At 38.0% G+C, this 15,012-nt stretch overlaps 1 protein-coding gene across 2 annotated transcripts in view; it reads right to left on the bottom strand.

The window, feature by feature from the left end:
- Window positions 1-13,536, bottom strand: part of LOC109208697 (putative D-cysteine desulfhydrase 1, mitochondrial) — a 19,044-nt gene extending 5,508 nt beyond the window's left edge. Inside the window, exons 1-7 of one of the 2 annotated variants that reach the window (XM_019371838.1) lie at window positions 13,433-13,536; window positions 13,180-13,330; window positions 13,012-13,077; window positions 11,747-11,941; window positions 11,536-11,646; window positions 10,738-10,829; window positions 2,931-3,023 (exon numbers count right to left, since the gene is read on the bottom strand). In XM_019371838.1, the coding sequence (XP_019227383.1) occupies window positions 2,931-3,023; window positions 10,738-10,829; window positions 11,536-11,646; window positions 11,747-11,941; window positions 13,012-13,077; window positions 13,180-13,305 (683 nt within the window). In that variant the 5' untranslated portion in view covers window positions 13,306-13,330; window positions 13,433-13,536. Of the gene's footprint in view, window positions 1-2,930; window positions 3,024-10,737; window positions 10,830-11,535; window positions 11,647-11,746; window positions 11,942-13,011; window positions 13,078-13,179 lie in introns of both variants that reach the window. The other variant, XM_019371837.1, reaches the window with a different exon arrangement.
- Between the last annotated feature and the right edge of the window lie 1,476 nt (window positions 13,537-15,012).

Below are 15,012 nucleotides of genomic sequence, written 5' to 3'. Positions count from 1 at the left end.
CATGTGAGATGTATTTGTCACATTTACCATTTAATCGTCGGTGATGGTATGAGAATTTTAAATTTAGAAATTGAAAAGGTTAGAATGGCTCTTAATTGGCTTTTTATTCAAACCGTAGAAGTAGACTTAGAGAGTATTTTAAAAAATGTGATAATTTGGCCTTAGAGAAAGAAAGGTTCCTAAACCTGTCCAACTAGATGGAATTATATGTACGAAAGTTTAGTAGTTGCATATGAATATAGAAACCCAATTAATGCAACGTTTTAATGCTCGTGTTTGGTGGTGAGGATGATGATGAAATCCTTACAAATCAAGATTGTGACGAATGTCAAAATTCTTATAGATTTTTTTAGAACATTTTCAAATTGCTACAAAATGCATTTTCTGGACAATATTATCCTACTATTTCAAATTGTTTAGTTTATATTGCAGCACTATGTGATTTGTTTGTTGAATTTTCGGAGGGTGGGGAAATTTATAAACTTGCTATAAATGCAATGAAAGAAATTTTGATGGACGGAGTTTAGGGGTTCTCAAGGTGATAATTTTGATGAGACTTCACATCTAAATGAGCTTCAAGTTATTTGTCGCAGGGACTTGAAAAGAGAATCCAGACGGCACCTTTGATCTTTTGGAATGGTGGAAGGCAAGGGAAAAACATTTTCCGGTTCTTGCAAGGATGGCAAGGATATTTTATCTATTCAAGCTTCAACAGTTGCATCAGAGAGCGCTTTCAGTCAAGCAAGACTTCAAATAGGTGATCATAGAGCGTCTATGAGGGAGAGCTTGGAAAAATCAGTACTATTCAGAGATTGGATCCGCTCGGAAAGAAGAAACTTTGGACTTGCAGAATCACAACCGGAGATAGACGAAGCTTATGAAGAAATGATAGCGGAACTTGCGGAGGATGCTGCTTCGCCCGGAAGCGGTGATGAACAAGCTTCTTTTCCCCACCACCAACGGAACCTCCTCCGGAACCTTGAAGGATTTATGAGATTTGTTAGAGATACAATGTAGATTATGTGTAACTTGTATTTTGGCATATCTTCTTTAGTTTTTTTTTCCTTTTAATGGTGGATTAGTACCTTGTTGTGCTCATTCCATTGGGGGAAGAAGACTAAGAAAGATATGCCATTTTTGGTAATAAAAATTATAAGACATGCCCTTGAATATCTCTTTGCAATATTTTTTTGTCTTTAACTTGCAATTATTTATAAGCTATAAATATATACATAACATACAATATATACTACAAGAAAATATATAAGGAATATATATAACATAACATACAATATAACTACAACAAATTATATAAGGGAATATATATACATAACATACAATATATAGTATACTATACTAGTATACTATACTAGTATACTATATATATTATATATACATGAAGAAGTAGTACTATATATACTACGAAACAAGATTTTTCAAAATGAGGGCCCCACCCCCATGACCACCAACGGTCATATTGCACAAATAGCCGTTTTTTTTTTTCCAATTTACAAAACTAACCTTCTCTAACACTATAAGTACCCCCCTCCCTCTTCTTCATTTCAATACTCAATACTCATTTCTCAATCTAAATTTCTCTCAATCTCTCAATCTCCAATTTTCAAGACTTCAAGTCTCAATCTCAATTTTCAAGTTAAATCATGCCTCGTTCGGAAAGAGTGCGCTTATTTGTTTCGCAATACTATGAAGTGCTTGAAGAAAATGAAGAAGGCCAAATATTAAAGTGCAAGAACTGTGGAGGAGTCTTAAATTTTCGTTCAGGGTGTACCACAGGCATTTTAAGGAGGCATATAAAGTATTTTGAGGGTTATTTATCCGCCAAAATTCGTCTTTAAGATTTTTCAACAATTTGTGTTATTTTAAAATTATTAGACGTATTTATGCTTCATGTTGTACTTTGTTATTAATTTATTATGCATGCCAATTTAGTTTTACTATTGATTTGTTATTTTACATTTTCGTCAAACACTTTAATAATTAGATTTCTATATTATATATACTACATATATTTATATAGCCATGCATAAGAGCAATTTATATATATACATACACATATGGTTTACAAGAAATTGCCTTAAATAAAAAAAATTAAAAAAAAAAGCCCGGAAATAAAAAAAGCCCGTTAGGCCCGCTAAGCCCACGAGCCCGGCCCATTTAGCCCAGGGCCATATGGGCTTAGGCCCGTCACGGGCTGGTCCTACCCGCTGAGCCCACGAAGCCCGGGACCGCTAAGCCCAGGCCCGTTTAGCCCGGCCCGTTTAGCCCATTTAGGCCCGGGCCCGGCCCACCATACAGCCTTACTCTCACAGCATACGCTTTGATAGGAAAACAGGTTATTAGGAGGCAGGGGAAAATTGAGCCTCACCACAAAAGTGGGCGGAACCAATGTCCACAGAGAATCTGTTGACAATTCAAAAGCTCCTTAAGCAAGATAATTGCAATTTCTATAAAAACAAAAAGACCATAGTCCCAGAAGGTAATGAGCCCCCTACAACATCCCATAGGGTGTCGTGATGCCAGGATCAAGAAGCTAAGATCCTCCACAGATACCATAGAGACACTCAAAACATATATCAAACATACTGACATGTACTGATGCATTAAGGAACAACTACCAAAGCCACTCAGTAATAGAAATACCAAACAAGAGAGGAAGTATGTGTGTGTCTAACTACAGTCAAGGCATGTCATTGGTCAAATGAGTATACTATCCTTACTAGGAATACAAGTCTCGGTCATTCTCTAAGCTCATAGCATATTCCTACTTATTTTGGGACTCCTCGACAAACTTTTCAACCATACTTTTAGCAAGTGTTGCTTTTTAGTGATTCCATACACGGACGATTTTTAATGTAACAATCCATGTATAGCATACTAAATCATAAAAATATGCAGAGGAGGTGCAAAACCTGCCACAAGCTACAACAATGTCATCGAATTTCCATTCACTGCTCGAGTGCTGAAGTTGTTGCTCAACTTCCCGGATTGCTTCAATATAGCCCCTGCAAAAATAGTCACACTTATCAAAATGGTGAAGCTAAGACACAGATTTTGTATTTCTTCATGACGTAGGGCAAACCTTTAGAGCAAACTTTACTCAGTCATGTATAGTTTATGTGAGAAAGCACAGGAGAAATTATATTATTGATGTATGAACATATGTTACAATGAGCCCTATATATATACACACATAACATGTCCTACTCCTAATATATATTGGATTAGGGTTATTTATTTACTCCTATTTACATGACTATTCTAACACTCCCCCTCAAGCTGGTGCATATAAATCATATGTACCGAGCTTGTTACATATGTAGTTAATACGAGGACCAGTGAGGGACTTGGTGAAAATATCTGCAAGCTGATCATTCGACTTCACAAACTTTGTAGCAATATCTCCCGAGAGTATCTTTTCTCTAACAAAGTGACAGTCAATCTCAATGTGTTTAGTTCTCTCGTGGAACACTGGATTTGACGCAATATGAAGAGCAGCTTGATTATCACACACAAGTCCCATCTGACTAATCTCACCAAATTTCAACTCCTTGAGCAACTGTTTGATCCAAATTAGCTCACATGTCGCCATAGCCATCGCTCGATATTCTGCTTCTGCACTAGACCGAGCAACCACATTCTGTTTCTTGCTCTTCCAGGACACCAAATTTCTTCCTACCAAGACACAATATCCAGACGTAGAACGTCTATCAGAAGGTGATCCTGCCCAATCAGCATCTGAGTATCCAACGATCTGCTCATGGCCTCGACCCTCAAACAATAAACCTTTGCCTGGAGCTGATTTTATATACCGAAGAATGCGAACAACTGCATCCCAATGACTATCACACGGAGAATCCATAAACTGACTCACAACACTCACAGAAAAGGAAATGTTAGGTCTTGTCACTGTAAGGTAATTTAATTTACCAACCAACCGTCTATATCTTGCAGGATCGCTAAGAGGCTCCCCCTGTCCTGGCATAAGTTTAGAATTCGGATCCATCGGAGTGTCAACCGGTCTACAACCTGTCATTCCTGTCTCTTCAAGAATATCTAAGGCATACTTTCGTTGTGAGATCACAACACCTGAGCTAGACTGAGCGACCTCAATACCCAGAAAATACTTTAGTTTGCCCAGATCCTTAGTCTGAAAGTGTTGCAAGAGATGTTGCTTCAATTTAGTAATAACATCCTGGTCATTGCCGGTAATAACAATGTCGTCAACATAGACCACCAGATAAATACAGAGACTCGAGGCAGAATGCCGATAGAATACAGAGTGATCAGCTTCACTCTGAATCATGCCAAATTCTCGAATAACTGTGCTGAACTTACCAAACCAGGCTCGAGGAGACTGCTTTAGACCATAAAGTGACCGACGCAAGCGACATACAAGGCCACGAGACTCCCCCTGAGCAACAAACCCAGGTGGTTGCTCCATATAAACTTCATCCTCAAGGTCACCGTGTAAAAAAGCATTCTTAATGTCCAGCTGATAGAGGGGCCAATGGCGAACAGCAGCCATGGATAGAAAAAGGCGGACTGATGCTATCTTAGCCACAGGAGAGAAGGTATCACTGTAATCGAGCCCAAATATCTGAGTATATCCTTTGGCAACAAGACGAGCCTTAAGACGATCAACCTTACCATCCGGACCAACCTTGACTGCATACACCCAACGACAACCAACAGTAGATTTACCTGAAGGAAGAGGGACGAGCTCCCAAGTACCACTCGTATGTAAAGCAGACATCTCGTCAATCATAGCCTGTCGCCATCCTGGATGAGACAATGCTTCACCTGTAGACTTAGGGATGGAAACAGAGGACAAAGAAGATAGAAAAGCATAATAGGGTGATGACAAACGATGATAACTCAAACCGACATAATGGGGATTAGGATTAAGGGTGGCCCGTATACCTTTCCGAAGTGCAATCGGTTGATTAAGAGGAGACAAGTCCGCAGTATTAGCAGGGTCAGGTGCAGGACGTGAATCAGCTGGACCTGATGCTGGGCGCGGACGACGATGATATGTCAAAAGTGGTGTTCCTGTGGCAGGGAGTCTAGGAGGAGCCACACTAGACTCCTCAACGGTTGGAATGGATAAGACTTCTATAGCGGAAGGTGAAGGAGGAGCTATAGGAGACTCGGGTAAGACTTCTGTGGCGGAAGGTGAAGGAGGAGCTATAGTAGACTCCTTAAAGGTCGGTATAGGTAAGACCTCAGATATATCAAGGGGGTCAGAAAGGTCAGAAGAGGTAAAGAAAGGTTTAGACTCAAAAAATGTGACGTCAGAGGACATAAAGTACCTACGAAGATCAAGTGAGTAACAACGATATCCCTTCTGAACACGAGAATAACCAAGGAAGACACACTTGAGAGCACGAGGAGCTAACTTATCTTTCCCAGGGGCTAGGTTATGAACGAAACAAGTGCTCCCAAAAACACGAGGGGGAACAGAGTATACGGGTGATTGGGGAAACAATACTGCATACGGTATCTGATTCTGGATGGGAGAGGAAGGCATCCGATTAACTAAATAACAAGCTGTGAGAACTGCATCGCCCCAAAAACGCAGCGGAACATGAGATTCAATGAGAAGTGTGCGAGCAGTCTCAATGATGTGCCTATTCTTTCTCTCTGCAACCCCATTTTGCTGAGGGGTATAAGGACAAGAGGTCTGATGAATAATTCCTTGAGAAGTCATAAACTGCTGAAATTGAGAGGATAAATATTCTAAGGCATTATCACTGCGAAAAGTGCGAATGGAAACACCAAATTGATTTTTAATTTCAGCACAAAAATTCTGGAATATAGAAAACAACTCAGAACGATCTTTCATTAAGAAAATCCAAGTACATCTTGAATGATCATCAATAAAACTAACAAAATAACGAAATCCCAAGGTTGAACTGACTCTACTAGGACCCCATATATCAGAGTGAACTAAAGAAAAAATAGACTCTGCGTGACTCTCAATACTACGAGGATAGGAGGCTCGGGTATGTTTCCCGAGCTGACATGACTCACACTCTAATGTGGATAAACTAGACAAACCAGGCACCATCTTCTGAAGCTTGGATAAGCTTGGATGTCCTAAACGTCTGTGAATTAGGTCCGGAGGATCTGTAACTAGACATGCCTTGGAGGATTTTAGGGAGTTAAGGTAGTAAAGCCCTTCTGATTCAAGTCCTGTTCCAATCGTCTGCCCTGTACTGCGGTCCTGCATAATAAAAGAATCATCAATAAAATATATACCACAATGGAGGGCACGAGTCAAACGACTAACAGATGCAAGATTAAAAGGACAGCCAGGGACATAGAGAACGGAATCTAGAGTGACAGAGGGTAGGGGATTCGCTTGTCCAACTCCTTTTGCTTTGGTTTGAGACCCATTGGCTAAAGTAACAGTGGGAAGAGACTGTGAATACGCAATATTTGACAAAAGTGATTTATTACCAGAGATATGATCAGAAGCGGCTGAGTCCACAACCCATTGTCCAGGAGGACTAGACTGGGAAACACAAGCAAAAGAATTACCAGCAACAGAAGTATTAGTCTGAGCAACAGAAGCTACTTGTGGAGATGTCTGCTTACTTGCTCGATACTGAAGGAACTCATTATACTCCCCTTCAGATAAAGAAAATCCCTGGTTACCTGTAGTCTCAGTCTGAGCAACATAAGCATTTTTGGTTGGGCGGCCATGTAAAGAATAGCATACATCACGAGTGTGTCCAAGTTTATGACAATAGGAGCACTTGGGTCTAGATCTTCCAAAACGACCTCCTCCTCGTCTATTCTCCATAGTATGAGATGCCCGATTGTCCACTGATTGGGATACGAGGACAGATGAGTCAAGTGTCTGTGATGAGCTCACTGGGTGACTAGGTGCTGCAGCAAGGCGAAGTAATCGAGAGAATAATTCATCAACTGTGGGGACGGTTGGACTAGCCAAAATCTGGTCACGTACTGAATCAAGGTCATTAGGGAGTCCAGCGAGTGTAAGAACTAGAAACATCTTCTGTCGTTGCTCTTGTTGTTTTTCAATACTAGCAGAAACTGGCATCAACGTCTCAAATTCTTCCATGACTGCCTGAACTTGTCCCAAGTAAGTAGACATATCTAATTCCTGTTTCTTCAAGCTTGTCATTCGCGATATTACATCATAGAAACGAGATATGTCATTAGTGTATAGATTACGAGCCTTTTCCCAAACTAAATAACATGTCTGGAATGGACGGAACAAGGGCATCAACTTGGAATCAATAGATCGCCACAGGATACTACATAACTGAGCATCGACCTTCTCCCACTGTGTTTTGGCCTTTTCATCACCTTCGCTAGCCTTTTTTGTTAAATGATCTTGAACTCCTTGACCTTTACACCACAACTCGACAGATGAAGCCCAATCTAAGTAGTTTGAACCTCCCATTAAAGGTTCTGAGGTAATCATAACACCGGAACTGCCAGAACCCGGGTTTCTAGACCCGAAAGCATCGACTCCCAAAGACATGGTTGGATTATCACCAAATAACAAAAAGAATCAACTGAAAATTCTCTGAAACAGATGAAGAAAACACTGTGTTTGCCGGAAAAGTACTGTAGCTGCCGGAAAAATCAGTGTAGTCGCCGGAAAAACTCAAAGTGGTCGGAATCAAACGAAAACAGGATGGGTAGGGTCGGAATTGTTGTGCGACCAGGCTGTCCTGAAGAAGCTCGGCCAAAAAATGGCCGGAAGAGGCCTCACGCGCCGGCGCGTGACGACGGAGACTCGCCGGAAAATATTTTCTGGCGGCGCGTGAGGGCGGGTGGGAGAGGTTCTGCCGGAGAAATTTTTGTGGTTTGGTCGCCGGAAGCTGATCTATCTCGTGGTGGTGTTGGTTTTTGCACAACACCGACGGATATTGATTTTTTTCTTGCGGACAGTGTTGTTTTGCCGGAAAAAAAAGGTTTTTTTTTTTTTTCTTCCCGGAGTCGCTGGAATTTACGCACAGCGATAAATATCTCACGATAGCTCTGATACCATGTGAGAAAGCACAGGAGAAATTATATTATTGATGTATTAACATATGTTACAATGAGCCCTATATATACACACACATAACATGTCCTACTCCTAATATATATTGGATTAGGGTTATTTATTTACTCCTATTTACATGACTATTCTAACAGTTTAGAATGTGTACCATCACTATCCATTACTTAAGGATGGCAACCTGATGGTCTGAGCGTAATTCAGTCCAAGTACTAATTTAGGCATTTGAGGTGCTTACTAATAAATTAAAGGATGGAACGCTTGGTTCTTCAACTACTAACGCTGATCCTTTGATCTTTTCTTTAAACATGTATCTGTAATTCTATCGAAGATAGTAATATCAGCATAGAGAAGGCAGAACCTTGGCATGTATTCTAACTGGGCTACTAGGTTCTGAAGGGCTGATAGCTCTGTCAATCAAGAAAATAAGTCATCCTGGCTAACCTAGTGTCATCATATTAGGGTTGAAAAGGATAATAGGAATATTGACGAGCAGCTGAAAAATGCTAATGTAATAATCCATAAGATTATTTGACTGTTCAATTCCAAGCGGCCAGCGGAGAGGGTTTCATCTGGTAAGAAGAACATGAAATGTTTGATTATACTTCATATTTTCTAGCATGGTCTTCATTTCAGGTCCCAGGTAGGCCCTTCTAAGTATCACTACAACACGGGGTTAAGCACCCCATGGAGTTCTATAATTAACAGCCAGTATCAATGGAAACTCAAATATTCTTCCAAATATTAGTGTCTTTGAGAAGACACACAAAAAAAAAAAAAAATATTGAGGTGGAACCAGAAGCTGAACTGAACAACAAAGACATGAGAAGGCTAAATATGAGATATGAGAATATGAAACTGAGAGCATTAGCAGTCCAATATGAAATTGAGAGCACTTGCTGTCCAACATCATGCAATATTAAGTTTTCTTCTTTCTGCTGGCAGCGCCTTACAGGAGGTTGAACTTTATACCACTGTTGGCCTTCTAGCACAGCATATAACAATTCTCTGCTCTGCCTCAGTAGGTCTAGCATTTTTCTGGTACCTAAGCCTTAATCCTATAGGTTTGAAAAACGAGCAGCTGTAAGGGCTTAGATAGGTTTGGATAATTTCAACAGGGTCAAGTACACCTATTTTTTGGCAGGTAATGAGCAGCTTTTCATTTTGGACAGGTTAAAGCAAGCCAAACTAGTAACACTATTTACTACATAGAAGGCGCGAAGACATTATAATTACTGAGTCTAACCAAGGCTCGTGGCTTCCAAATATTCAAGCAATGAATCGAACATATAAGAATCATTTATTTGCTCCACTACTGCAATTCTAATAGAACGAAACAAAAGGGTTGTGGGAGAAGCTGGAGAAAATTACCCCCCCCCCCCCCCAAAAAAAAAAAGAATACAAGGCAGGCAGAATGTAAAAGGCTTCAATATGAGAAAACATCTTATAACATGCATATATGACAGTAATGCTCTTTCTCTCTTTTCTAGTTTGTTAAACATTAATCACTCACTACTGTTCCACAAATAGCTCCAGAAAGATAGAGTCTGTATTTATATAAGCTATCTTTTGTTTAAAACGAGCTGGGGAAACCTCAAAATTAACCTTCTGAACCATAGCTTATCTGTCTTCCCTTGACATATTGCAGGTTAAACTTTGAGGATTGTAGAGAAACTCTGTCTTTGTCAAAAGGAAAAATTGAATGATTTCCTGAAGGATAGATGTTCGCTATAACAGTTTATGTAGCCACTTAATGCAGGATGACAACTAGAGGTGGCAAAATGGTTAAAAGAAAACAGTTATCCACCCATATTATCCATCAAAAAATGGGTTGGATAATGAACCATTTAAAAACGGGTCGAATATGGATAAAGAACCATATTATCCACTTAGAAAATGGTTAACCAAATGGATAACCAATGGATAACTAATGTGTTTAACTTTTACATTTGTAAAGCCTCAAATTTGAGTTCCTCAAGTTTGGAAGACTAGGAATTCTCTCATAAGTGATCATATTTAAGAAGTCATGGATAATATGGATATCCATATTCCGCCGGATAAACCCATTTTTTATCCGTCTCAAATACGGGTCGGGTCGGATAATTTATCCGTTTTTTAATTACCCGTTTTGACCCGCTCATATCCGACCCGACTCGCCCGTTTGCCACCCCTAATACATGACAACTATCTTTACAGAAAAAAAAACTCAATAAAAAAAGGCTAGTGACATAGGTAGGTATCCTTCTTATCAAAAAAAAAAAAAAGTGACACGGGCAGGTATCCTGTATGCCACACCGCAATTGGAGTTGCATACTGATTTAAGTAGAGTCAATGTTTGCACCAGAAGTAAACTAATACCGCAGGCTATGGCTCAATTAGGGACCACAAGATCGAAAAGATATTCACTCTTGAAGGCTTCACAATGAAAAGGGAAATTGACCACATATTGAAGTTCAAATTAAGGCAAACGCAGTGAGTTCAGAAGCTGTATAGGGAGCTCTAAACTCAGACCTGAAGGTTATCATTAAGAACTTTTGGATACAATGTGATTCTGAAAGTACCCAATGCACATCTCAAGGTGCAAGTGAAATGCTGAAAATTAGGAAAAAGAAAGGACGTAGGCCTAGGATTTATCAGACATAGGAAAAAAGCCAGTTGCATAAGAAAAGGAGCCTCACCAGGTTCCTAAAGAATTGGATCCACCAACAGGGATGACATACGGCTTTCTTCCTTCATTTAACAGCTTTTCCTTCAATAATTTGGTAAGAGCCTGAGATGTAACACACATTAGGATCAGTACTATTGAAGATAAGACCTATCAGCTTAAGGCTACTATGAGACAGACTTAGCATCCGTACAACTGAAAATTGTACAAGGTTCAAATACTAGTTCCATTTGGAAAATCAAGAGCACATCCCGAAATTGGAGGACAACACTAGTTCTCAGCTCACCAATTAATCAGCAACTTATTTCTACTTTTATTTTATCACACAGATTACTGATTTCACGTGGTATGTGTGGCTTCATATTCTTGCATCGACTAGCACTAGTCGACAGCGCCTGAATAGTGAAAGAACTCCTCAATGGAATCCATATATCAATGGAAAGAGGAAAAGTTCCGGGGCGTAAATTTTTTCCTTCGGTGAGGGGCAGAGGAGGAGAGGAAAAGGAGACCAGAATCTATGAAGGAAGAAGGAAGAGAGAAAACTCTTTGACGCTTCAAGTTGAAATTTAACTTCGTGAGTACCAGGTGTTAGTGGGAAAAAGAGGACACAAAATGAGTCAGTGATGCAAAATACCTCTGCACAGACCAGTGTTTTGAAAGGAAAGGGGCAAGTGTCAGCTAGGCCCAAAGCCAATCAAGGGGAGTGCTTCAGTGAAAAGGTGCACAAGAAAATCTTTATAAAAATAAAATGTAACACAAGAAAATAACTATAAATACAAGTAAAATTTGTATGGATTAATAAAGTATAGACCTCACTGCCAACTTTTGCATATTCCTCTTTTGAGACAAGATCGATGTGCGCTCCAACTAATCGCTCAACAAGGAGATTCCCTATCAATCCAGGATCTTTATCCACAAGTAACTGTGACAAAGCTAAAGAAGTTATTCACATAAACAGGAAGTGGTGACTTGCGGCAGATGTAGGAATCAAACAAAATACCAAAAGATCAACTAAGGTATACCTTTGAAGTGCGTAAGATGAGATAACAGTCAAGGTTTAAGTACTTGGCAGCGACAGCAGTAGCACGACAGTGATTACTTTGTATGCCACCTATAGTCACTATGCAGTCAGCCCCCTGTGCCACAGCATCTCCCAACAAGAACTCCAGCTTCCTGACCTTGTTTCCACTCAACTGCATTCCTGATATATCATCACGCTGCAAAGTCGAAATTCGTTCATGTTAGAATAAATCTGGAATAGTGGTACAGTGAAAAAGGTAACCAGAGCACATGAGAGAAACAATAGCACAAAAGAAAAACCATCCTCAGGCTCCCTATAGACCAAGAACTCGTACTTTAGATATACTATAAAAAAAATTCTAGAGGAAACTTTACCATCTATCTTAAAAATGATCAATGGTCTAGTAGTACCTCTTAGTAATGACCCAACAACGCAAAATATCCAGACAATCAAGCTGCAGTGTATACTTGACAGCACATAGGTTGATGTGATGCTCTCACTTCACTCAGCTTCTTAATTGATTGTGATATTTCTCAGTATGGTGTAAAGACGTGTCCTTTAACTTTTTCCTTTTATTTTGTTTCCCGCTTTTACTATACAGGCACACATCATACACACACATGTTAAAAGAGGACTCATGTCTAATGCCACTGCAAAATATTTCACTTTTTTAGATTATGCCATTCTTCATTAATTGCACGAAGATACCAGATTTATTACTCTACTCCCTAGTTTACAGTAATTTTCAGTTCAACAAACACATAAAGTAGCTGCTCAGATACTACATATAAAATGTTTGGGTAATCACTCCAATAAAAAAAATGGAAAGAAATTTATGTTATCAAATATAGTTCTGAGACCTCACTCCTCTTTTTAAATTTCCCTTTTATCTAAAAATAATTTTTTTCCCGGTTAGGACCTAAAAAGTGAAATTTGGGGCACTCTATATCATACTTTAGCATTCTGCGGTGGATTAAAGCGACTTTGTCGCAAAGGTTAATTTGAGGGACTACATCAGAACTTGCTTCAAGCAGTACACTGCTAAACCAAAATTGCAAAAAAGTCTGCTATAACTGCAACTTATTTCGATTCCTGAGTTGGTCGAATCAGACAACAATATGCTAGCCTAGTAAGACATCAGAAAAACCTCAGAGTAAAATTTTCCTTGTTTAACATTGTCTCGTTGCTTCAACAGAAAAGGATCAAACATAATAGTTAATAGCTTAAACATTTCTTCCTATTTTTTAGTGCATAGAAAATACTAACCTTTAACCAAACCTCAGTGTCCTTGGGCAAATTAGGCAGGTTCCACTTGTGAATTGGCGTCGGAAACTACGCACAATCCCACAATTTTAAAAAAAACACAGATTGATTAATCCTCTCGTACGTATAAACCAAACAAATCAGACAAATAAAGATAGATTGTTATCTTACATGTCCAAGGGAAAAAGTGTGAGAAGGAAGGGGACTAAGATGAGAGGCCCATTGAGGAGGCTCGTAAGACTTCTTTGTGAGAAATTGAAAGGGCGATGGCGAAACCTGGAAACTGGAATCCTCCATAGATGATTTGGTAAGACAATAATTTCTGTTCAAATTTAACGCCTTATTATTGAATTGTTGCAAAGAAAATGGTGAACTGTAGCATACTCTACTGAAGCTACTCCATTGGCAACTCAACATTTCTTACCTTTCCCTTTTTCTTTATCTTTTGTTCATATAGTGCAATAGGGAAATTAACCCGAATCTGCACATTCAATTTTGAAATTGACTTATTACTACTCCTTACATGCTAGTTGTAAGAATTAATTCTCAATAAATAGTATACATTTTTACGCCGTAATAATAATCAGAGAATGTTATATAATATATAATTTTTATTTTATATGATTTTTTGTGGTGGGATTGTTCTTTCTAATTCATCATCTAAATGGCCTTAAGTCAAGAGATACCGTTGATATCAGATTGTACATATATTTTCTTGTGAGTATTGCGAATCAGATTAAATTATGAAGTCAACAACTGAGACTCATTGGAATTGTGTTTGTGTACTTCGAACTGTGGAATATCTTAAAGGTGCAATTAGTAGAGGAGCCTGCTATACTAGGACCGTAGAACAATTATCTATCTATATTGAATAGGAAAGGCAAAACAATATTAGAATGCCAAGTGGCACAACCACAATTCAACAAGTATAAACTTTTAGGACAAACTTCCAATACATTTGGAAATTCAAAAATAATTTAAGATAGAAAGTAATTTGAATTTTTTGAACCTTCCCACTTAACTCAACATGGACTCCCACGTTGGATTCAAACTCTTTTTGGGCACTTTTTAAAAATTATTTACTAAACCTTAAAATTAAAAAAAAAATATTACTCCAAGTCTAAATCATTAAATTTACTTTTTCAGACATTGCGAGAATGTAGTGAAATACTTTTTAAAAATTAATTTACATATTTGATATTGTACTTTTTTAAATTATTTATTAAACCTGAAAATTTAAGAACATAATAATTACTCCAAGTCTAACTTATTAAATATATTTTCTCAGACGTTACGAGAATGTAGTGAAATAGTTTTAAAAAATTATTGTACATATTTGGTACTGTATCTTATCATCTAAAAAACAACACGGTAATAAGCTTAATAGCTTGTTTGGGGTGTGTGTTCATTTTCCTTTAAAAAAATTTATTTTGTATTACCCCAAAATCTCCCACGTTTATAAATGTCCCACGTTTGTTCATTCCGCGCAACTTTGTAGGTAGTTTTCACGTGAAATTAGGATTTAAAAGGATACTTACACTTTTTATTTAAAAGAAAAAAAGAAAAAAGAAAAAGAGAAAAAGAGAAAAAATAATTAGCTTACCTAAAATTAACTATTGGGACGTGGGTGACAGTTGATTTAGGTTAGCTAATTTCTTTGTTTCTTTTTTTAAAAATCATTTTCTTTATTCTTTTTAAAATAAAAAGTATATATATTCATCAAAATTCAAACAATATTATTGATAGAATAAAATTTAAAATAAAAAATATTTCAAGAATAATAAAATGTATATTCTATTATATTAAGAGAAGAGTGACAGATAAAAATATTAAACAAAGTAATATGCTAAGAAAAATTTCTATTAACGATGTGATAATACTAAACATTGGAAAATTTACTAAAGAAAATACATAACAAAAAAGTTATCTGATGACTATATAAGTCTCCTTTAATTTAATAAAGATTTTAGTATTGGGTATATCGTATTGAAAATAAGATGACAA

The sequence above is a fragment of the Nicotiana attenuata genome, unplaced genomic scaffold, assembly GCF_001879085.1.
Source record: "Nicotiana attenuata strain UT unplaced genomic scaffold, NIATTr2, whole genome shotgun sequence".
NCBI lineage: Eukaryota > Viridiplantae > Streptophyta > Magnoliopsida > Solanales > Solanaceae > Nicotiana > Nicotiana attenuata.
This window is presented reverse-complemented; position numbering and strand designations above follow the sequence as displayed.